Source organism: Dama dama, chromosome 22 (assembly GCF_033118175.1).
Source record: "Dama dama isolate Ldn47 chromosome 22, ASM3311817v1, whole genome shotgun sequence".
Lineage (NCBI taxonomy): Eukaryota > Metazoa > Chordata > Mammalia > Artiodactyla > Cervidae > Dama > Dama dama.
Window position 1 is genome coordinate 20,986,488 of NC_083702.1, and position 25,624 is coordinate 21,012,111.

Below are 25,624 nucleotides of genomic sequence, written 5' to 3' on the forward strand. Positions count from 1 at the left end.
AGAAATGGACATATATTTTAAAATATATGGAAGTCTAAACAAAGAAGTGACATATTGTTATTTTTACCATGTTTCCCAAGTGAGGCTTCCCTGGTGGCTCAGATGGTAAAGAATCTGCATGGGAGACCCAGGTTTGATCCCTGGGTCAGAAAGACCCCTCAAAGAAGGGCATGGTAACCCACTCCAGTATTCTTTCCTGGAGGATCCCATAGACAGAGGAGCCTGGCAGGCTACAGTCTGTGGGGTCAGAAAAAGTCAGACACAACTGAGTGAATCTCTGTCTGTCTCTGTCCCAGGTGGCTCAGTGCTAAAGAATCTGCCTGACAATGTAGGAAACAGTAGCAGCAACAGCATACTTAGAAGAGAACCACAAATCAACACTTGTGTAGTTACAGAAGGGCAAAAATAGAAGACAGGCATCACGAAAGGCCACTTTAGAGGCTGCCTACCACACTCATATAGAAATACAGTTATACATGGACTATATAACCTTTAAATTTCATACAATTACTTATTAGTTGTCATAGCTATTTTGTAGCTTCTTTGAGTAAACTATGTACAATCAGAAGCTCTGCAAATAAAGAAATTTGTCTTTCATTTTTTTCTAGTCTATGCATTGTATTTCTTATTCTTGATCAACTACATGGGCTGGAACCAATATAACGTTAAAAAAGGTAGGGAGAGTGTATATCCTGGCTTTGTTTTCAATCTTAGGAGTAAAGGATTCAGTCCTTCACCTTTAAGTATGATGTGAGATACAGTTTTGTTTTGTTTTGTTTTTCTTTAGGTGTGCTTGCTAGCAAGTTATCTTTTATTACAACTTTCTAAGACCTTTTATCAAGAATGAAAGTTGGATTTCCTCATGTATTTTTCTGTGTGGGGCTTCCCTGGTGGCTCAGCAATAAAGAATCTGCCTGCAATGCAGGAGTCGAGGGTTTGATCCCTGGGTTGGGAAGATTCCCTGAGAAGGAAATGGCAACCCACTCCTGTATTCTTACCTGGAGAATACCAGGGACAGTGGAGCCTGGCACACTACAGTCCATGGGGTCTTAAAGAGTTGGACACAACTTAGTGACTAAATAACAGCAACATGGTTATTCTTTTATACTGTGTTGAAATTGAGCATTACATTAATTGGTTTTCAAATATTGAAACAAAATTGAATTCCTAGGACAAATCCCAGTAGGTCATGATGTGTTAGTAATTTTTATATTGCTGGATTGGATTTGCTAATATTTTGTTACGAAATTTTTATCTAACCAGGACAGGGTCTGTAATTTTTTTTCTTTAAAATTGTTTTCTGGGTTTTTTGTGTGTGTGTGTGTGTGGTGAATGCTGATGAATGTTCCATGCTCCATGTGCACATGAAAAGAATATGCTTTTTCTATTGTTGAGTAGAGGGCTCTATATATGTCTGATGTGCATTTTGGTTGCAAAGTGCTCTTTCAGATTTTCTAAATCCTTACTGCTTTTTTTTTTTTTTTTGCCTAAATATCCTGAATAATTGCTGATAGAAGTATGTCAAAGTTTCCAAATGAAATTGAGGTTTTGTCTATTTCCCCTTTCAATTATATCAAATTTTACTTTATATATTTTCAAATTCTTTTATTGTGTATATATGCACTTTGAATTTTTAGGCATCTTATTATGCTGATTCCTTCAACATTATGTAATATGTGTCTTTATCCCTTTAGTAGTTAATGAAATTTTCTTTCAGTACTACAAAGAATGTCACTTCATCACCTTCCAGCTTGCATACTTTCAGATGGGAAATCTATGATTCTTACTGTCTCAAAGCTCTTGGATGATCTGTCAAGTTTCACTCTTTTTTTATTCTTTGTGACTCACTTGGGATATTTCTGTTGATCTATCTTCAGGTTTACTAGGATTTTTTTTCTCTCTCTCATGTGTCCAGTTTTCTGACAAGCCCATGAAAGGAATGATTTATTTCTGATATCATAGTTTCTCCCATCTGATATTTCCATTTGACTCTTTTTTATATAATCTTCCATCTCTCAGATAAAATTTCCCCATATACTCATGTATGCTTTCCTAAGTTTCCACTAGTGTTTGGACAAGTTAACAGTTATTCTCAAAAAGTTTCATGATGCTAATTCCAACATCTTGAGCATACCTGAGTTTATTTCAGCTGTGTGCTTCCCTGGCAGCTCAGTCAGTAAAGAATCTCCTGCATTGCAGGAGACCTGGGATCGATTCCTGGATTGGGAAGATCCCATGGAGAAGAAATTGCAACCCACTCCAGTATTCTTGCCTGGAAAATCCCATGGACAGAGGAGCCAGGCAGACTACATGGCATCACACGAGTCAGACATGACTTACCAACTAACCACCACCATTTTAACTTTTGGCAGTGGGTCATTTTCTTCCTTTTTTGCATATGTGTGTCAAATAACTTTTATTAAATGGCAAACATTGTATGTTTGGCCAGAAAAAAGATACCTCTTCTGTAAGACTAATAGTGTGGGACCTTGGGCTGGTTTATAGTTCATTGTTTCTAAGGTCATCTTTGTTACATGCAGACTACAAATTTTCAGCAATATGGTGCTGCAACCTAATGCTTACTGTGGGGTCTTGGTGACTGAAGGTTTTTTCTGAGTGTTTTTTTTTAACCTTATTTATTTTAATTGGAGGCTAATCACTTTACAATATTGTAGTGGGTCTTGCCATATATTGACATGAATCAGCCATGGGTGTATATGTGTTCTGAGTATTTTGATTCAAGTCTACAATTTCAGCAGATCTGAAGGGGGTCTCTCTCCAAACTCTTGCCCTCCCCCAGTGGTAAGCTTCTATAGCTTGTAACATCAACTATGACAGTGTGGGAGACAGGAGAAATTCGAAGTTCTCTTGATCTAGTCTCAGTCTCGGACAGGTACTGTCTGCCTTAGCCTTGGGAGTGTGGCTTTCTCAGCATTCCTGCCTCTCCTCCTGAGTAGCCAAGCTCTTTCTTGTATCTGTCGGGGTCTTAGGCAGGAAAGAGTTTCCCTCTCTTCTGTAGGCATGGCAGAACCTGGTTTTACATATAGTATGTGGAATCCTTGGCTCTAGAGAGTTCTCTGCTTTTCTCTCAGGATTAAAGATAATTTTATTCTAGTCTTTCCTTGGCAGCATCACCTTTTTGTCTATGACCAGTGATGAGTTGCCTGCTCTGCCTTGAGCAGTAGAAACTGCTGTTTGTGACTTGGTGCAAGGCTTGTGGTGGGAGCAATTGTGGTTTCCTTTCCTTTCAGTTCAGTTCAGTTCAGTCGCTCAGTCATGTCCGACTCTGTAACCCCATGAACCGCAGCACACCAGGCCTCCCTGTCCATCACCAACTCCTGGAGACCACCCAAACCCATGTCCACTGAGTCAGTGATGTCATCCAACCATCTCATCCTCTGTTGTCCCCTTCTCCTCCTGCACTCAATCTTTCCCAGCATCAGGGTCTTTTCCAGTGAGTCAGCTCTTTGCATCAGGTGGCCAAAGTATTGGAGTTTCAGCTTTAACATCAGTCCTTCCAATGAACACCCAGGACCAATGTCCTTTAAGATGGACTGGTTGAATCTCCTTGCAGTCCAAGGGACTCTCAAAGCCTTCACCAACACCACAGTTCAAAAGCATCAATTCTTCTGTGCTCATCTTTCTTCACAGTCCAACTCTCACATCCATAGTGACCACTGGGAAAACCATAGCCTTGACTAGACAGACCTTTGTTGGCAAAGTAATGTCTCTGCTTTTTAACATGCTGTCTAGGTTGGTCATAACTTTCCTTCCAAGGAGTAAGTGTCTTTTAATTTCATGGCTGCAGTCACCATCAGCAGTGATTCTGGAGCCCAGAAAAATAAAGTCAGCCACTGTTTCCACTGTTTCCCCATCTCTTTGCCATGAAGTGATGGGACTGGATGCTATGATCTTAGTTTTCTGAATGTTGAGTTTTAAGCCAACTTTTTCACTCTTCTCTTTCACTTTCATCAAGAGGCTCTTTAGTTCTTCATTTTCTGCCATAAGGGTGGTGTCATCTGCCTATCTGAGGTTATGATATTTGTCCGGGCACTCTTGATTACAGCTTGTGCTTCCTCCAGCCCAGTGTTTCTCATGATGTACTCTGCATATAAGTTAAATAAGTGGGTGACAATATACAGCCTTGACGTACTCCTTTTCCTATTTGGAACCAGTCTGTTGTTCCATGTCCAGTTCTAACTGTTGCTTCCTGACCTGCATATAGATTTCTCAGGAGGCAGGTCAGGTGGTCTGGTATTCCCATCTCTTTAAGAATTTTTCACAGTTTATTGTGATCCACACAGTCAAAGGCTTTCCTTTGATCAGCTACAAAGAGACTTTGCTTTTAGCCATCTCCTGGCATCACTTCATTTTCTGAGACCAGAAGGGAGACAGGGAGGCTTATCTTACCTCTTCTAAAATGGAAGACAGTTTTTGCTACTATTCTTTCCCCAACAGCCATTCCTGGGAGTAGGAGAGTTTCCCAGCCCTCCCTCAATGTCTCAAAGTTTTTGCTTCATGTGAGAAAAAGATCTGGGAAATTGTGATGTTTCATGCCTCTCCATCACTAAGGGGCTTGCCTGGGTCTCCTACTCTGCCCCAGTCTGTCTCATGAGCTCCCACTGGAGGTCTGTTGAAAAGACCTGGTGAAAGAGAGTGGACTCCCTTTATGTTAAGGGTCCTCGGGATTCTAAACTGTCAAGATAGCCCACATTCGTCCTTTTAGAGTTTGTTAAAGGGACTTCCCTGGTGGTACAGTGGCTAAGACTCCATGCTCTCTATGCAGGAAGCCTGAGTTCAATCCCCGGTCAAAGAACTAGATCCCACATGACTTGACCTAGAGTTTGCCTGCCACAACAAAGACCCTGTGCAGCCAAATTAAAAAAAAAAAAAAAAAAATTTAAGAGTTTGTTAAAATATCTGCTATTTTTATCTTATCCACTTTTATGGCAGCCACTGTTTCTCCCGTGCCACAGATTAAGCTCTTTATGAGTTCTATCTTTCCTCAGGGTTGTGGGGGGAGGGGGAGCTTGTCCCTCTTTGGCACCGTTTACTTTGTGACTGTGTCACTCTGACGAGCTCAAATAAAGTTAAAATTTTGTAAATGATCTAGATTTTCCTTGTCAGAGTGAGAGAGACTTTTTGATGTGGCCTTCTATGTTCTAAGCAGAAGAGTATGTAAGATGATTTTTTTCAGTCAACTAGCTCAGTTTCTTTAAAAATGTATTTCTGAATTAGCATTATTGGATTGCTCTGCTAAGATTAAAAAAAAACACTTTGTGAAAATAATTGCATTTTTGGATGGCTTTTCAATGATGGCATTCTAGTAAGTGAATTGTAGGCTGTATGTATATCCTTTATATACAGATACTTATAAAACAATAAAAAAATTAGTGGCAACTTTGCTGAGTCACTGTGGCTCCCTTAAAAAAAATTGAATCAAATTAAGGAAATCATGCATAGAAAATTAATGTGAAATAATTGATGGTGATCTTAAATTGACATAAATAAATAATTGATACTACACAAATCTGGAAATTATGATTACAGAACTCAGTATTAATTTCCTTTATCTATTGACAATCAACCAAGTGGAATGTGCCTACAGTCATATGTTTATAGTTGTGTATTCATAATGATTATTTCTAATATTTTGTATTTTTAAAGCTTTATTCTTTGTATTTATCTGAAACTTTAAGTTTTTTGTAAAGAATCTATAATTAAAAAAAAAAATTGTCAGTTTAATTAAACTGGAAAATAAGTAACAGCTGGTAGGGAGTTTAAAAGAATCTTTAAGTGATTATGGATAGAGAATTTTGTCTTTGTAATTTTATGCATTGTATTGATTTCTAATAATTTTAATTATAATACAGATTTTTAATTATATACTGTCATGCATTTAAGAATGTTGAACAAACTTTTTTAGAAAATTCAAGTGTTATATTTGTGATCAAGTAGACCCTGGAGAAGAGTACATACAATAACTGCTGAATGTTGTTAAGAAACTCCAGAAATATGTTCAATAAAATGTAGGATTTTAAAGCAAAAAAAAAATGTATTTTAATTTTTGGTGATTACAAAATAAAAACTACATTTGTACCGTGGATCATCAATTCTCTGTTGTCTTTGATTAGAGAGTAAAAGAAAAATCTATGACATATATAGGGCTTCCCTGGTGGCTCAGACAGTTAGGAATCTGCCTCCAATACAGGAGACCTGGGTTCAATCCCCAGGTGGGGAAGATCCCCTGGAGAAGGGACTGGCAACCCATTCCAGTATTCTTGCCTGGAGGATTCCATGGAAAGAGAAGCCTGGTGGGCTATAGTTCATGGGGTCACAAGAGTTGGACATTACTGAGCCACTAACACTAACATAACATACATATGTTAAACACACTTGCCACAAATATTAAAATAGTATACATTTAAATATTTAATTTACAATATACACATTTATTGTACGGTTAAATACACACCATTCTAACTTAAATAGAAAATAGTACAAGAGAGGGGAACTAATCCCTTTTAAAATGGTGGTTAGTACTGATGATAAGTGGAAATTATAATGGAGTAATCACAGTTCAGGCATAAAAAATAGACTCAGCAACCATTGATGATCTGGTTTCAGACATGACTCTGCACTTCTGAGAACTTGTATTTTCTCCAAGCTGAATCAAACCCAAGGCCACTATCAGGCATATTTAGAACAACATCCACCAGCTGCAACATTAAGGTCTCAAGGTCCCCCCTGGTAACTATGCCACCATTTCAGGCCTCAACCATTCCTTGCTAAACAAGCACCCTTACTCCTTGCCAACTCCAATTATAATTCTTGACAAACAGCTTATGTAACTAACTGTGGCCTTGGAGTTTTGCCTTTATAGGCTTCCTGCATTTGGTAGTCCATCAGAACACGATTCAAGTACCTCTTGAATCTGTGTCTCCCAGACTGCAGTTCTAACAGACCCCAAATAAAAGCCTCTTTTATTTCAATCAGGTCTCCATTTCTAAAATGTTGGTGAACAGTGTTAATTAAAGGCACACAGAACTCAATAAATGTCTGTTGCATAAAAAAAGAATGTATGAACTAATTAATATATATATGAGGGAACATATAAATATAGAAACAGAGTTATAGGGCTATTACTGGGGTTGTTTTCTAGTCCTCCAAGTTTTCCCTCCCTTTCACTCGCCCTGAGAAGCACTGTTTCTTGCTCAGCCTGGGACAAAGCTGACACTACTTTGCAAAGTCCCCTAGGAGGCTGAAGTGGAGGTACTTGTTGAGCTTGGTATTTTCCTCTAAGAACTGTGGAAGGAAAAAGCAGAAAAGCAGAGCACAAAATGAAATGGGAATGGAACTAATAAGAGATCCTTTCAACATAATGGAACAGAAAGTAAGAAATGACCCAATTGTCCAAGATCATGCATTTCCTACCACCTATCTAATTTCTCTGGGCAACTTACAGTTCTGAACACTTTTAAGCTCTCCTCAAGAGAAGGTGGGAAACTTGGATACCTTGTGTGGGGTTGGAATCACAAAGGGATAATTCTGACACCTGACCAAGATGGAAGTGAACTGAATTTCTTGTTTACAAGTTCCCTGGTGGCTCAGAGAGTAAAGAATCTGCCTGCTAATGCAGAAAATATGGATTCAATCCCTGGGTTGGGAAGATCCCCTGGAGAAGAGAATGGCTACCCACTCCAATATTCTTGTCTGGAAAATTCCATGGACAAAGAAGCCTGGCCAGCTGCAGTCCATGGGTCACCAAGAGTCAGACAGAACTGAGCAACTAACAATAGTTTTAACAATAATTCCTATGTGAACAAGAGAAGAAGGAAAATTCTACTACAGAATAAAAGAATGAACTTTAATAAGAGAAAAGATATAGAAACTTTCATTCTGAGAGCAGACTGTATCAGGGAAATAACAATCAGGAAACATAGCTTTGAAATGGAAATGCTAGTTGGAACCTTGTCTGAAGAAATATACAGCAATTTCTCTTGTCAAAGAATGCAATTCCAAGAAAGGAATTCTCAGACTGATGCACTCAGAGGGCATTGGTTAATGTAATTAATGGGTTGCAAATGAGTAGCACAGGATTTAGCAACTATGCAACAACAAAATCATAATTAATACTTACACTGTGAAATAATTAAAAATAAACAATAGCAGAGGTCCTTTAGCATGGTCCCTGGGACCAGAAGCATTGTATCACCTGAGAACTGTTAAAAATGCAAATTCCATGGCCACACCCCAGAATCACTGAATCAGAAACTCTTGAGATGGAGCTCAACATTCTGTATTTTCACAAATTCTCCAGATGATTCTGATGCAAGCTAAAGTTTGAAATCCACTGATACTAACATTGGAAGCAAATGAGTCACAGCTATTAACAGCCCCTCCCTTTAAGCCCATGTGTAGGAGAAACAAAAAAATGAGAAGTCAAAAGGCTGAATAACTCAGAAGTTGATCATAGTTCAGAAGTTAGGATGTACCTAAAGATAAAAGTCTTTCTTAACCTAGATACAAAATGGGAGCGAATATGTTGAATCATTTATGCCACTTCCCATTATGTTTTTAAAGAATAACAACCAGGCTGAATTGCAACTCTATGTTTTTGCCTTCATCTCAAGTTTTGATACCTGAAAAAGGTAAACTCCAGGTCCAGACTAATAAAGCATTACTCCTCACTTAGCAATACACCAAGATCAAGCATGATGCTAGAGAGATTCAATTCAGCCTAAGTAGAGATGAAGCCCTGAACTCACTGTTCAGTCATACATCCTAGTGACTTCTCCTCTTAGTGAATTTACATTTGCAATTTTTCATGCTCACCTAGTTTCCTACCAGCACCTCACCCTTCTTAGCCCACTTTCTCTGGTTATGAATTAGTTAAAGTTCAGGGAATGTCATTGTTGGACATTACTTTATCAAAGTGTATTTGAACCAATAGTAAAATTCAAATGATAATTAAATAACACATAAGTGAGTTTTAGATCACCTGTTGTTTGTCTCAATCTGACCCTCCACCATCACAAGGACAATTATAACTACATTCTAAGAGACATAGCAAAATGCTCTATGAAAATGAAACATAAAAATAGACCCAGAGACTTCCTGAGAGGTTGTCAACATATCTAGCTCAGCAGAGGAAAAAAAGTAGCTGGAGGTACCTCACTATCTGAGCTAAACCACACAGGAAATCTCAAACTCAAGGAGCTCACGGTACTGCAAGGCTCAGGGTGATGTACATTTCACTGTGCAAGGCAGGGTGACCCTGACAAGTACTTCCTCTCTTTCCTCACTTTCATGCAAGGTCTAGAAACAATGAAACAAAAGGTAAAACTTTTAAATGTTACTGATTTGAGATCTACCTTTAAATCCCTGGCTCACTTTAAATTTGGCATCTCGAGAATGGATTCCAGTACAGTAACAGTAAGAAACACACACATGAGAATCTGATATTATATTAAAGCGTCTGATGATTGCAAATGGAGTGTTTGATCCAGAAGTTGTTGTTTTGTGTGTACTTGCTCAGTCCTGTCTGACTCTTTGTGACCCTATGGACTGTAGCCCACCAGGCTCCTCTCTCCATGGGATTCTCCAGGCAAGAATACTGCTGTGGGTTGCCATTTCCTTCTCCAGGGGATCTTCCCAACCCGGGGATCCAACCTGTGCCTCCTGCATCTCCTGCATTGGCAGGTGAATTCTTTAACACTGAGCCACCTGGGAAGCCCCTATTGTGTTTTTAGAGTAGTTTTTTCCTTTGTTCAGAGATGAGTAAGTATGGGCCAATTCTTTTTGTTGTCATCTATCGTCTATTGTTTACTAAGTGAAGCAAACTAGCATTTAGAAAATCCATGTGTTATATATGGAATTTAGAAAGATGGTAATGATAACCCTATATGCAAAACAGAAAAAGAGACACAGATGTACAGAACAGACTTTTGGACTCTGTGGGAGAAGGCGAGGGTGGGATGTTTCGAGAGAACAGCATGTATATTATCCATAGTGAAACAGATCACCAGCCCAGGTGGGATGCATGAGACAAGTGCTCGGGCCTGGTGCACTGGGAAGACCCAGAGGAATCGGGTGGAGAGGGAGGTGGGAGGGGGGATCGGGATGCGGAACACATGTAACTCCATGGCTGATTCATGCCAATGTATGACAAAACCCACTGCAATGTTGTGAAGTAATTAGCCTCCAACTAATGGAAAATAAAGAAAAATAAAATAAAATAAAATGGTTAAAATGACAAAAAAAAAAAAGAAAATCCATGTGTCAAGCATAGTTTGGGGGGTTGGGGGTATTTTTGTTATTGTTGCTATTCCACTTAAGCCACTTCATCTATTCCTCAACAAACTGGATAATAGATTGTTTTCTTCATTTTACTGATGAAGAAACTCAGATGTAGGAGCATTAAGTGACTCACAAAAGGGCACACAGATGCATATCTGTGACTTTATGTAGAATATTTATATTTACTTTTAAAGAGCTCCCTTGTGGCTCAGATGGTAAAAGACTGCCTGCAATGCAAGGGACCCAGGTTCCATCCCTGAGTTGGGAAGATCCCCTAGAGAAGGAAATGGCAACCCACTCCAGTATTTCTGTCTGAGAAATCCCATGGACAGAGGAGCCTGGTGGGCTACAGTCCATGGGGTCACAAAGAGTCGGTCATGACTAAGTGACCTACACTTTCACTTCACTTTTGCTTTTACAGATAAAGAATAATGTGTACATTAAGGTAATGAGAATTATGTGCACATTCTCATGCCACTTTTCTGTTAATAACAGAAAATGTTTCGTGAAATTCCAAAAACCAAATCAAAAATACTGGACTTTCCACAGAATCATTTTGCTTTTTACATTCGAAAGCTATCATGCACAAAATTTAATTATGAGAGACAGGAACAAATTGGGCAGACTAGATTTTTGCCTCCAGATGACCAGTATGAGCTCACAATGATATCGGGAAATGAATGAAGAGAGAGGAAGTGGCTAGTTTTCAGGGGTCTAAAAGTAGGCAGGCGGGGAGTTTCTAGAGAACAATGTGGGGTGAGGAGAGAACCACCAAGCTCCGGCACAGTTTGCAGCCTAAATTAGTGCTGGCTAGAAACTGTCGTTCACCATCTGGTTCTGACAAGGATGAAGTCACTGGCCCCTGCGGTCCTGACCTTGAACAGACCCTGAAAGGAGTCCAAGGTCGAGATCAAGAGTGAGCCCTCTGTGCTCTGAGAAAAATTGGCAGAACAGGCCTTCACATAGTTAGATATTTTTAGAAGAGTTTATGAGCCCAATTTTTTGCATCTTCTGATATCTAGAAGAGCACTAAAATCATTAAAGGAGATATTGCTCCTCATGACTAGCAGCAACCTTCTTGTGACTAGTAGCAAACCTCTGCCAAAATGTGTGCTTAACTACACAAATCCCCCCTTCAATAATATATATATACATAGATAGATAGATAGATAGATAGCTATGTATATATAACGATCTTACTCCCCACTTCTTTGGAGCAGTTTCTCAGAACTATCTGCCATGCTGTCTCTTAGGCTGTAGTGCTCATTTGGCCCAAATAAAACTCAACTCACAACACTCATGTTGTGCATTTTTTTTCACTGAACATAAGGAAAGCTATGCTTTGTTGAGAGCATTTGCATTCACTATTCTTCCTTCAAAACAATTGTCCAATATCTCCCTCATCAGTAGGGCATCTTAAATGTTTAGCAAGCGAAAGGCCATGGATCAGACCTTCTGTTATTCATAGGGAGAAAGATCCACCCCCCTCTACCCTCACCCTCACCCCCTCCCACCTCACCCCGCAATCTCCCTAACACACTTTCAGGCCCACAGTCCAGCAATACTTTAGTGGCCTGCAGGGCTCAGAACTTCACACCCCAGTGCTACTCCATACTCATTCAGTCACATCCCTCTAGAGAGAAGAAAAGCAACCCAAAATGCAGGGTTTTTGTTAAAGGGTAATGCCTCTCCAAAAGAGCTGCCCATGTGTTTTCCTTCTTCACACATACACTCTGTTGTGCTAAACCAGAGAAGAGGGAAAACCTTTTGAAAATCTGTTACTAAAACTCATCTCAGCCTCACAATCGAAATGCTGGTAACCTCAGACAAGCAAGTTTTTCATAGCAGTTGTTCTATATCATCCTCCACCTTAATCACAGCAGCAACAATCCATTTCTCACAGGTAGATAATATCTTTGCCAACAAAATGGTACTCATAACCACTGGATAGATAATGTAAATATTATTTACTTGTGTTTCATGGCTGTTCTTGGAAATTCTTAATGAAAAATATGTGTAAAGTTCAGTAAATCACAGTCACAAATCAAATATTGGAGAACAAAATGGAGAACTGAGGGAATTCCCTGGTCCAGGCTTTAGGACTCTGCAGTTTCACTGAGAGGGTCTGGGTTCAATCCATCTCTGGACTGGGAATTAGGATCCTGCAAGCCCCGGGTGATGTGGGGAAAAAAAAAAAAAAAAAACCTGGGAGAATTGAGTCTAACGAATGAGAGAAAGAAAACGTATCAGACCATTAATAGTCTTATTCATTGCACCTGTCATATTATTTTATATAGTATCTGTTTATATGTCTCTCTCTCCAAGTTGACCGTATGTTCAGTAAAGACAAAAATTGTGTCTTATTTTCTTTTGTATAACCATCGCCCAGTAGGATGTCTGACATATAAAAAACACTAATCATTAGATAAATGAATATTTTTATGGTTTAACATAGTAGAGGACAGAATTTTTAATTATGATTAGCACAAAAATGTTTATTCCCATCTTTGTTCTCACACTTGATTTCTGCTTATTAAAAAATATGATGCTATTTCTAGCTACTCATTACTGAAAATTGGAACAACAAGGAAAATATGAAGAAAAAAACCTTAAAATCTCCTTATAAAATTATGCCAATATGTTTCCTTTACATATTTTCTGTGTATATTTTGTGCATAGGAGGAGTTACACGTTAGTCTATGATTTTTCAACTAACATTATATTAGGAGCATTTTTTACATTATTGAATATTTCATAAAAATAATTTTTAAATTTTGTATTTTTCAATTGTAGGGTAATATCATATTTATTTAACTTTTCTCCTATTGTTGGATACAAGATTTTCCTAGTATTTGGCGAGTCAAATAATCCTGAGATTAAAAAAAAAAAAATCTAATTGTATAGCATCTTGTTCATATGTATTATTTTTTGAAGACAGATCTGTAAAGTGGAATCATTAATTCAAAAGTGATAGCATTTTTAATACTACAGATATATTTTGCCAAATCTATTTGCAATACTAGTCTACTAACATTCCGAGTAGCAGCTTATGAGAATGTATTTATTTCTTTATTCTTATGAGCAAGACAGTTTCAAATTGAAGCAGCTTAATTTCAGAACTTGATTTGTACGACGATGCCATCTGGTGGCCAAAATACAAAATTACAAAAGCAGAAGAGGAAGCGCCCCTTTGGAAACGGCAAAATTATGGTGACAGCTATTATCGGTCTACAGGTTTTCAAAAAGTGCTCTTGCTATTTGAATTTCTAATTATCCTCAGCAACCATACAAAATAAAGCTTATAATCTGTTTCAAATGATACTTATTAATTCATCTTGTTCGACCTGAATTTCTGGAGCACTTCACAGTCTATCGCCTGCTGAAGACAGATATGAGTCACAAGGCATGCCCTCAAGGTCATAGTTTAACAGGGATACACAAAAGCAAACTGATCACTGCAAACGTGACCAAAGGCTTTTGCAAATGGAAAATAAAATTTACTAATATTTGTGATTTGAATCATCCCTATTTTATAAAATGCATAAATGCATATCTCATAGTACAGGCAACCTCTACAGTGGCCCCCAATCACAATTCCCCACCCCTTAGTATCCATACCATTTTGGAATCCTCTTCCCAAGAGAGAGAATGCATTTCCATCTCTCTCTCTTTCTTTCTCCAGTCTCTCCCCCACCCCCATAGGAAGCAAACTGCTGTGATGTGAATGGCGGTGGTGATTTAGTCGATCAGTCGTGTCTGACTCTTGCAATCCCATGGATTGTAACCTGCCAGGACCCTCTGTCCATGGAATTCTCCAGGCAAGAATGGAGTGGGTTGCCATTTCCTTCTCCAGGGGATCTTTCCAAACCAAGAATCAAACCCGGGTCTCCTGTATTGCAGGCAGACTCTTTACCAACTGAGCAATGAGAGAAGCCCCTGTGATCTGAACAGCCCTATGAAAAGGCCCACTTGACAAAGATTTTGGGTCTCCAGTCAATAGCCAATGATGACCTGAGACCAGCCAACACCCATGTGAGTGAGGAGTGAGCTTGGAGGTGGGAGCTCCCTAGTCAAGCCTTGGCCTGAGGCCCCACCCCTGACCCACACCCTGAAGGCAGCTTCCTAAAAAACTGAGTCAGTCACCCAGCTTATCCGTGACTCACTGTTTGTTCACTAATAAAGGCAATTTGAAACCTATTGAAACATTTCAACATTAATTTCTACTTAAGTACTCAAGTCCTATAAAATTTTTAAATTTCAATTAAAGTATCTAACTCTTTTGAACACCTCAAGAAGCAAATACAAGTAAAATTATTACAAAACCTATTGCTATTCTTGTACTTAAATCTATTTTAAAATAAAGCAGTAGTGTTTAAACTTCATTTCGTGTGTTATTCCTATAATTTTTATACTTCTCTAAGGTTATAATTGTACTTTCCAATAGTTGCATTATTAGGTCCTTGGATACTTTTCTAGTTTGCAGTAATGCCCATGGACCAAAAAGCAAAATACTTCAGGAAATAGTTTGCCAAACAACTGAATTTTAGATTGAGTTTCTTTGCTTTTCGCACCATCTTCACCTACAGCTGAACTCAAGCTGCAGGCCACTAAGTTGGCTCTTGTTTTAAATTTCATTTGTTGCAAAAATATAACATTTGGAATTCTCACCTTTCATATAGGTTTTGTATTTCTTAACCTAATATCTGCATTACAAATGATACATGTTTTAAGTCTTAGTTTAGCTAACATTTAATTATGCATTATGCTATCCTTTTATTATATTGCTGTTATCTGTTAGCACTATTAAAAATTGTGTATCCATTCTTTTAGCATTTAAATTTTAGGGCCCTTTAGAAAGTCTAAGCCCTAGGAAAAGAGGAATCACACTCTTGAAGTTAGTCCCTTTTTAAAACATGTGGTTAAATCATCATTGTAAAGCATGAAATTGAACTCTCTTTTCCTCTTTCTGCTTTCTTATTGTGTATGATCATCCTCCTTTGGATTCTGCTTTTTCTGGGCTCACATAATTTCCAATATTTTTCCATCTTTACTTACACAGTTAAAACAAATACTTCTCTATACTTCATAAACATATATTATGATAAACATATACAAAATCATTTAGCTATATTAACATATTTAAGGAATTATTAACTTGTTGAAATACATTTCTGATATATAATCTGTTAGAGTTCTCATTTCAGATTACAACTCTCTATGCTGACAAACTTTTCTTTTGATTATCATTATGAACACATGATCTTGTAAAACAATTTTATTAATTTATATATTTGTCTATTATAATATTACTATCATTAATGCTCAAAGTGTCACAAACTGTCCCCAAATAGTTCCTTCAAGCTGACCTCTATGTACATTATCTTTCAAAGGATTTTTTTTAAGACTTCATTCTTTTAGACTTTTTGGATCACAACAATCTTCTTTTATTCTAAAACTTTTTTAAAACTTAAAATTTATTTTTAATTGGAAGATAATTGCTTTACAATGTTGCATTGGTTTCTGCTACACAGTGTGAATCAGCCATAAGTATACGTATATCCCCTCCCTCTTAATCCTCCCTCTTGCTCTCCCCCACCTCTAGGTCATCACAGCACCAAGCTGAGCTCCCTGTATTATGCAGCAGGTTCCCACTAGTCATCTGTTTTACATGTGACAGTGTAGATATGCCAGTCCTACTCTCTCAGTTCATCCCACCTTCTTGTTGCCTGGCTGTGGATCACAGCAATCTTGAGGGAGGAGTTACAGAGATTTCTCAAGGAATCCCTACCCTGACACATGCATAGATAGCCTCCCCTATTATCAGCATCTCCTACCAGAGTTGTACACTTGCTATCACTTGTTATAATCAATTAATCTGCATTGACTCAGTCCATAGTTTGCCTAAGAGTTCACTTTTGGTGTTATATTAATACATTCTGTGGGTTTGGACAAATGTAAAATAACATATATCCATCATAATATCATAAAGCATGTTTTCAGTGCCCTAAAAATCTTGTGTGTTCTGTCTATTCATCTCTCCACTCCACATCCCTGATCTTTTTACCGTTATCATACTTTTGTCTTTTCCAGAATATTGATGAACTTTGTCTTAAATGCTTCCTTATTCACAGATAACAATTAGATATCCCTTCTCCAAACTTAATTTTTCCTTCTTCAAGCCATGAAATCAACTAAATCCCAAAGAGCCCGGGTTCTTTCTCTTCTCCATTAAAAGCTTCTAATACTTCCTTTTGAACTTAGGATGCACATTCAAACTTACCTCATTATCTGATCACTTCCTCATTTTCATTTTCTGTCATTTTCCCCACTACTGTAGTCTCCTTCCACACTGACCTCCTCTGAGGTTTCAAATGCTCTGCAATAGGTATTTGATCGTAATTTCCATTCCTGAGGATTTATTTTAGTCTAGAGGGAGAAGGCTTTGTGATAAACAGCAACAAAAACACAGTATCTCCTTGGTATCGCTGGCATACAGCACAGCACCCAGAATGTGGCCGACCTGCAGTCAGCAGCTGTGATTAAATGAAAGTAAGAGGGAATTGGAACGATAAGCCTGATGAAAGCAATTAACGTATAAGTTAAAGGTGTTATTGCAACAGTGTTCAAACAAAACTAATATTATGTATCTAGGTCAAAGCAAGATTACAGAAGCATAAAATTATTGGAGAAAACTTCAGCATAATGGGGCATGCTGCCTGATAAAGACGTTAAAAAAAAGATAAATTTAAGAAAATCTTCCCAGATGGGACTGTTCTGGCAGTCCAGTGGTTGGGACTCTGGGCTTCTACTCCAGAGAGCACAGGTTCAGTCCTAGGTTGGGGAACTAAGATTCCACACGCTGCAATGCTGCCAATAAATAAATAAATATCCATTCTTTAAAAAAGGAAAAGAAAAAACCTTCATGGAAGCCTGCCATGCATGTGCTTCTGTCTCTGCCTCAAGTTGTTTAATGGGCATGTCTGCCCTTAATTTTTTTTTTTAATTGGGTAACTGATCTTTTTATTGTTAAAGTATAAGAGTTCATTATTTATTATGAATCCACATCACTTCAGATATATGACTTGCAAACATTTTCTCCCATTCTATAGGTTGTCTTTTCACTTTTTCAAAAGAAAATTTTTTGGCCATGTGGGATCTTAGTTCCCCAAGCAGGGATCAAGCTTCTGTCCCCTATATTGGCAGTGCACAGTCTTAACCACTGGACTGCCAGGGAAATCTCTCTTAATTTTTATATATGCAAATATATGTCAAAAAATAATGACTTCCTACACATCTATGAATAAATGGCTAAAGTGTAGAAATTTAACATTTAATAAAGCATTACAGTAGAATGATAGAATTCACATTTGTCCTAAGTCCTAAGCCCCCTTTCCTAATGTTACTCACAACAAATTAAAGCATAGGTTTTTCTCTTTTTATATATATTTTTGCAACTGCTATAACTACAAGAGCAAAATAACTTAAAATTACAGATTTTTAAATAAGGAGTTTGATGAAGCTATTTGAAGCCATAAGGACCAAGACATTTTCTTTCAGTTCTTCCACTGGTATGGCCACCTGTGGCAAACAGCCCAGCACAGAGTAGTCACTTGGGTTATTGAGAAGGACAGTCAGAAGAGAACCATTAAAAAATGATGATAAGGAGACGTCCCCGGCGGTCCAGAATCCACCTACCAGTGCAGTGGACATTCCTGGTCCAGGAACTAAGATCCCACATGCCGTGGGCAACTAAGCCCATGGAGAGCTACAACTGCTGAATGAAGTCTGTGTGTGGCAGCAAATGAAGCCTGCAAGCCTAGAGCCCTGCTCTGCAACAAGAGAAGCCACCACAATGAGAAGTCCTTAAAGGCAGCTAGCGAGTAGCCCCCACTTGCTGCAACTAGAGAAAGCCTTTGTGCAGCAACAAAGACCCAGTGCAGCCAAAAATTAGTTAGTTAATTTTTTAAAAATAAAATTAAAAAATGGTGATAAAGACCCAATCATTACAGTATAATGCCTATACACAATTCCCTAGCAATAGCATTTATCATCTTTAAAAACAAAAACCTCTTAAACAGCAAATATACCTTGACTCTACATCTATCACTAATAAAACAAGATGATCCTGCCATGCTTTCTGCACTGTAATTAATTCATGGACTCACAGGAAGAAATAATACCCTGTTGCATTAAAATCCTGGACTCAACATAAGAATTCATCAAGCTTTTATGATAATCACTTCTCCATGAAAAGGCTTCTAAGTAGTGTTTATGCATGCCAGATTCAGGAAGAAATATTCTGATTCAGAGTAAAGCAAAAATATTCTAGGAGCAGTTACAATTTGTGATTGACTACTAACCTGAGGGGGAAAAAAATGAGTTTCATTTCCAAGTAAGTGTTCAAACACAGTTTAAACACTTGGCAGGTAAGTTATAGAGAGACATTTACAAATTTAGTGGATTTTTTAATGTATATGATCATGTTCAAACCTGTGATGTATGATTCTGTAAATACAGATGCTTACCACCCTCATTTTTCCTGTCAGCAGTTCTGGATTGTATTTTCTTCATTTGGCCAAGAGATTTCACATCAGTATAAACATGCTTCTCTGTCATGTCTGAAGGGTAGAGAAACATGGAGATGAGATGTGGTTGAAAGAGAACTTTCTCACACATTCAAGGAAAAAATTATAGCAATTCACACTTCTCATACAACATATGAAAAATCATTCTTTATAAAAATTTTATTTGAGGGGACCTTCCTCCTCTTTTATGAGAATTCCTTTGAATGCCTAAAATAAGTAAAGTGTGTGTCGGAATTTCACACCATTGGTGGTCTTTTGTAGGCTTGAGGGAAGCTGATATGCCCATGATGAATGGAGAATTGGGGTGGAGGGACAAAAGTATAAGGTGTTCAGACCAAAGTATATATAGATATCATTTTGAAGAGACTTTCCTACTATGTTCAGAAACAGATTAAAGCAATAGATCATAATACATAAAAGCAGAGCTGCCAGAAGAAAGGCTGAGAAGTTGCAGCTTTGGCTGCCTGAGATCCTTTTATTTTTAAACCACAAATCACAAGGGTTTCCTGTTTTGTTTTGTCTTGGTTTGTTTTCATCTTAAGCTATCTTATTCTGTAGCACAGCACATCTTCTGTATACTGTAATGCTAGATTATAAGAACATATTTTATAGATATAGTGATAATAAATCCAGGACTCTTCTGATTTCTCCATCTGGTTTTTCCTAAGTCCATCCTCACTTGTCAAACAACCTGCTTATATTTTTAATTCAGTGTGAGTTCCTTCTTCTGTGTAATGAGGAACCCATTAAAACTGACAACAACCACGAGTAGGTGGCTCTTAGACATGTATCTGGACATATACAATAAAATATCCAGAAATCAAGACAGGTCAACAACATCATCAATGCCACTGGCTCTCTAAAGCTTTTGAATCTGCTCTTGGGCGTGTTGACAACCTCATGGCTACAATAGAGTTGTCACAGCTCTAGGTAACTTATTCAGTATTACTTATTCAGTAACTTATTCAGGTGTATTATTCAGACAAAAAAGAGTAGAGGTAATGCAAACTATTCCAGAAAGCTAGACAACTTTGTCTTAAGTTTTAGTAGCCAAAGGTGGGCTACATAGCCATTCTAGCAACAAGGGGAGCTGGGAAAGTAACTTGTGTGAAGAAAAAGAGAAAAGGTGATTCAGAAGGGCTCATAGACTGGTCAACAGTCTTTGGCCCTCTAGGCTAGGACTAACACAAGATTTAACGGACATCAACACATTTTTGAGGTCTAACTATTTATACCCTCAAATTAATGTAAAGGTAATGTCCAGGTGGTTCAGTGGTAAAGAATCCACCTGCATGCAAGAGTCACAAGTTTGATTACTGGGTCAAGAAGATTCCTGGAGAAGGAAATGGTAAACCACTCCAGTGTTCTCGCCTGGGAAATCCCACGGACAGAGGAGCCTGGCGGGCAACAGTCCATGGGGTTGCAAAAGAGTCAAACACGACTTAGTGACTACACAACAACAATGAATCCAAAAGGGCATTTTAATTTTCAGAAAAAGAGCTAAGAGCTATACATATCACAGTATAGAATGAATTTAGAAGATCTTTTACTACATTACTTGTTTCTGCTCGTTTACCTACTGCAATTATCAGTATAAAAAATTAAATTAAGGGACTTCCCTGGAAACCCAGTGGTTAAGATTTTACCTTCCAAAGCAGAGGGTGCAAGTTTGACCCCTGGTCAGGAAGCTTAAGATCCCATGTGCATTTCAGCCAGAAAACCAAAACAAAAAACAGAAACAATATTGTAACAAATTTAATTAAAAAGCCTTTTTTAAATTTTAAACTTAAAAGCAGAAAACTCTGAATAATTTTTGCCTTTAGGAAAAACAAAAGTTTGAATTAGAGAGATTTCACCTGAAGGATATGTCTGGATTAATGATACTAAGGGATTCCATAGATTGTAACAACTCTATATTGAAAAGAAAAGAAGGGTGAGTCCTAGAAGGGACTGGTAATGAAAAAAAGAAGAGAAAAACAGTTTGGGACTGAACAGAAATCTTCAGGTATTTTCTGATCTCTGTATAATATTCATTCTCTTATTGATTCTTTAAAAACTGCTCTTAGGGACTTCCCTGGTGGTCTAGTGGTTACAAATTTGCCTGCCAATGCAGGGGACACAGGTTCAATCCCTGTTCCGGGAAGATTACATGTGCTGTGGGACAGCTAAGCCCTGAGCCTCAGCTATGAAGCCCATGTGCTACAGAGCCTGTGCTCTGCAACGAGAAGGCACGGTACTGAGAAGCCTGTGCATGGCGGCTAGAGAAAAGCCCGCTGACAGCAGCAAAGACCCAGCACAGTTAAAAAAATAAAAGACAAACTGCTCTTTGTTTGCCAGCTCTGGCTAAATCTGATGCTGATAGCCCCTATTCACGGCTTCTCCAGCAATGCCCAGCATCCTATCTTCCAGCAGCATGAGGAAATAATGTATCTGGGCTATAATCTGAGGAATGTATAATCTGGGCTAATGTATCTGAGGAAATAATTTCCACAGCAGTCTGTGGAAATAATGTATCTGGGCTATAATCACTTTGAATGCATTATCATGCTCCTTCTCCTCCAACTGGCAAAATACAGTCTTCCTCCAAACTTGACTGAACGCCTTTCTTTGAAAAGTCTTCCCTGTGCCTGAGCAGAGTTAACTCCATCCTTCCTGTGAGTTCTCAGATATCCTTAATTATGATCCAATTACTTCTGTTTTCACATTGCATTTTAATTATTTATAGCTATTTCTGTCCCCTGAAGTTTGAGTTTCAAGGTGAAGGGTCTGTGACTTAAATACCTTTAATTTTTCAGCATCAAGTATCATGTGTGCCTTGCACACAGTAAGTGTTAAGTAAGCATTGGTGAACAGATAGATAAAGGAACAAATGAATAAAGCAGGAGGCAATTATAAACTAGGAAAACTGAAAAGAAAGAGCAATTAATTCTTTGTAAAGGTGTTTATGACACAATAATTTGATCTCCTGGAATGACTTTGTTTCTAAACTTAAATACTAAGTGTTTATCTTCAAAAATTTTTCAACTTATAAGGAAAAAAGATTTCACATAGTCATTTATTTGTATACTACCATAAAACAAAATATTCCCTATCTAGATTATTATAGTTTATAACTAAGAGTAAAAGCTAACTAAAATGATGATACAAAAAGTTCACAAAAAATGATTCTTAAAAAAAATGAAAGGTAAACATACCTTTTCTAAACCTTTTCTTAGTCTTTACAATTCACTTTATTTAGTTTCTTAACAAAGAAATTTGCAGGGTTCAGCATTATTTCATTACCAGAATAAAAATTATTTCATTCAATGACCTCCTTTTAATTCAATATAGTTCTACTTGAAAATGTTTTATTCAGGGGGTTCGCTCTCCTTTACTAAAGTCTCATTACTCTGAGTTTGCTCTGTGAAAGTTGCTCAGTCATGTTCAACTCTGCAACCCATGGAGTGTAGCCCTCCAGGCTCCTCTGTCTATGGAATTCTCCAGGCCAGAATACTGGAGTGGATGGCCGTTCCCTTCTCCAGGGGATCTTCCTGACCCAGGGATCAAACCCATGTCTCCTGCATTGCAGATGGATTCTTTACCATCTCAGACTTTCATATATCAAGCCCCACCAGATAGGATTATGGATGCTAAAAAACTCTCCAGAAACAGTAGCTGATGACACATATTAGCTTTGATCTTACCTGTAAGTTCCACAGTTTGTTCAGAAATAGAGTTGGGAGGGGTTCACTTTCCCTTCTAAAGGCTGAACGGGAGGAAAAGATCTGATGTCCAGAACAACTGAAAATATTCTCAGCAGTTGAATAGGAAATCTTGACATTTGAGACATTCTGAAAGTTTCTGTTCTTGTCAGAATTCTTACATATGTCCACATTTTTTAAAGGACCCTTACCTCTCCGTGGTGTGATCACTCACCTAGAGCCAGACATCCTGGAATGCAAAGTCAAGTGGGCCTTAGGAAGCATCATTATGAACAAAGCTAGTGGAGGTGATAGAATTCCAGTTGAACTGTTTCAAATCCTAAAAAATGATGCTGTGAAAGTGCTGCACTCAATATGCCAGCAAATCTGAAAAAATCAGCAGTGGCCACAGGACTGGAAAAGGTCAGTTTTCATTCCAATCCCAGAGAAAAGCAATGCCAAAGAATGCTCAAACTACCACACAATGGCACTAATCTCACATGTTAGCAAAAGTAATGCTCAAAATTCTCCAAAACAGGCTTCAATAGTATGTGAACCAAGAACTTGCAGATGTTCAAGCTGCTTTTAGAAAAGGCAGAAGAACCAGAGATCACATTGCCAACATCCACTGGATCATTGAAAAAGCAAGAGAGCTCCAGAAAAACATCTACTTTTGCTTTATTGACTACATCAAAGCCTTTGACTGTGTGGATCACAACAAACTGTGGGAAATTCTTCAAGAGATGGGAATACCAAACCACCTGATCTGCCTCCTGAGCAATCTGTATGTAGGTCAAGAAGCAACAGTTGGAACTAGACATGGAACAACAGACTGGTTCCAAATCAGGAAAGGAGTACAACAAGGCTGTGTATTGTCGCCCTGCTTATTTAATTTAAATGCAGAGGACACCATGCAAAATGCCAGGCTGGATGAAGCACAAGCTGGAAACAAGATTGCCAGGAGAAGTATCAATAACCTCAGATATGCAGATAACACCATCCTTATGGCAGAAAGCAAAGACGAACTAAAGAGCCTCTTGATGAAAGTGAAAGAGGAGAGTGAAAAACTTGTCTTAAAACTCAACATTCAGAAAACTAAGGTTGTAGCATCTGGTCCCATCACTTCATGGCAAATAGATGAGGAAACAGTGAGAGACTTTATTTTGGGGGGCTCCAAAATCACTGTAGATGGTGACTGCATCCATGAAATTAAAAGATGTTCCTTGGAAGAAAAGCTATGACTAACCTAGACAGCATATTAAAAAGTAGAAACATTACTTTGCCAACAAAGGTCTGTCTAATCAAGGCTATGGTTTTTCCAGTAGTCATGTATAGATGTGAGAGTTGGACTATAAAGAAAGCTGAGCACCGAAGAATTGATGCTTTTGAACTGTGGTGTTGGAGAAGACTCTTGAGAGTCCCTTGGACTGCAAGGAGATCCAAGTCCATCCTAAAGGAAATCAATCCTGAATATTCATTGAAAAGAATGATGCTGAAGCTGAAGCTCCAATACTTTGGCCACCTGATGTAAAGAACACACTCATTGGAAGATTGAAGGCGGGAGGAGAATGGGATGACAGAGGATGAGATGGTTGGATGGCATTACAGACTCAATGGACATGAGTTTGAATAATCTCCAGGAGTTGGTGATGGACAGGGAAGCCTGGTGTGCTACAACCCATGGGTTTACAAAAAGTTGGATACGACTGAGGGACTGAACTGAACTGGCCTCTCTCATCACCTAGACCAAGCAAGCCAAAAAATAGTACCTGTGAAGTAAAGAATTTTGATTGAAAAATGTAGGGGGGGAAATCATACCATATATGAGTAGATAGTGAAATGAAGGAAGGAAGAGAAGAAAGGAGAGAGGGGAAAGTCTTCACCATCCTAAATGCCATTAAGAATATTTGTGCTTCACAAGAAGAGGTCGAAGTATCAACATACATGGGTATTTGGAAAAAGTGGTCTCAGCCCTCATGGATGACTTTGAGAGGTTCAAGATTTTAGTGGAGGAAGTAATGGCAGATGTGGTGGAAATAGCAAGAGAAGTGGAGCCTGACAATATGGTTGAATCGCTGCAATCTCTCATGATAAAACTTTAAAGGATGAAGAGTTGCTTCTTAAAGATGAGCAAAGAAAGTGGTTTCCTGAAATGGAATCTAATCCTGGTGAAGATTCAGTGAAAATTACTGACATGACAATAGAGCCTTTAGAATATTACATAAACTTAGTTGGTAAAACAGCAGCAGTATTTGAGAGGATTGACTCCAATTTCAAAAAAAAGTTCTACTGTGGATAAAATGCTTTCTGAAAATATGGCATGCTACAGAGAAATTGTTCCTGAAAGGAAGAGTCAATTGATGTGGCAAACTTCACTTCTGCTTCCCTGATGACTCAGCGGTAAAGAATCTGCCTGCAATGCAGGACATGCAGAAGATGTGAATTTGATCCCTGATTTAAGAAGATCCCCTGGAGGAGGAAATGGCAACCCACTCCAGTATTCTTGCCTGAAAACTTCCATGAACAGAGGAGCCTGGCAGGCTACAGTCCATGGCATCCCAAAGAGTTGGACATGACTGAGTACATACATGTAACACAAGTCTTATTTTAAGAAGTTGCCACAGTCACCCCCAAACTTCAGCAACCACCACCCTGATCAGTAAGCCATAATCAAATATCAAGGCAAGACCCTCCAGCAGCAAAAAGATTACAGCTCATTGGAGGCTCATTAGATGGCTAGCATATTTTAGCAATGAAGCATTTTCTAAATAAGATATACACATTAATTTTATTTTTTAAACTGTTTTTATTAATTTTTTCTGATATGCACATTGTGTGGTTTTTTTTTTAAGACATAATGCTATTGCTCACTTAATAGACTATAGGATAATGTAAATATAACTTTTGTATGCACTGGGAAACAAACAAAAAAACAAATACTGTGTGACTTACTTTATGGCAACATTCACTTTATTGCAATACTGATTTGATTATAGTGGTTGGAGCAAACCTGCAACATCTCCAAGGTGTTATTATCTCACAGGATGGTTATAGTAAGAA

At 38.1% G+C, this 25,624-nt stretch overlaps 1 protein-coding gene across 3 annotated transcripts in view; it reads right to left on the reverse strand.

Moving 5' to 3' along the window:
• Positions 1-22,675, reverse strand: part of LOC133043775 (C-type lectin domain family 7 member A-like) — a 48,385-nt gene extending 25,710 nt beyond the window's left edge. For all 3 annotated transcript variants that reach the window (XM_061125005.1, XM_061125007.1, XM_061125003.1), the window contains exons 1-2: positions 22,568-22,675; positions 18,825-18,917 (exon numbers count right to left, since the gene is read on the reverse strand). In XM_061125005.1, the coding sequence (XP_060980988.1) occupies positions 18,825-18,915 (91 nt within the window). In that variant the 5' untranslated portion in view covers positions 18,916-18,917; positions 22,568-22,675. The remainder of the gene's footprint in view (positions 1-18,824; positions 18,918-22,567) is intronic.
• Between the last annotated feature and the right edge of the window lie 2,949 nt (positions 22,676-25,624).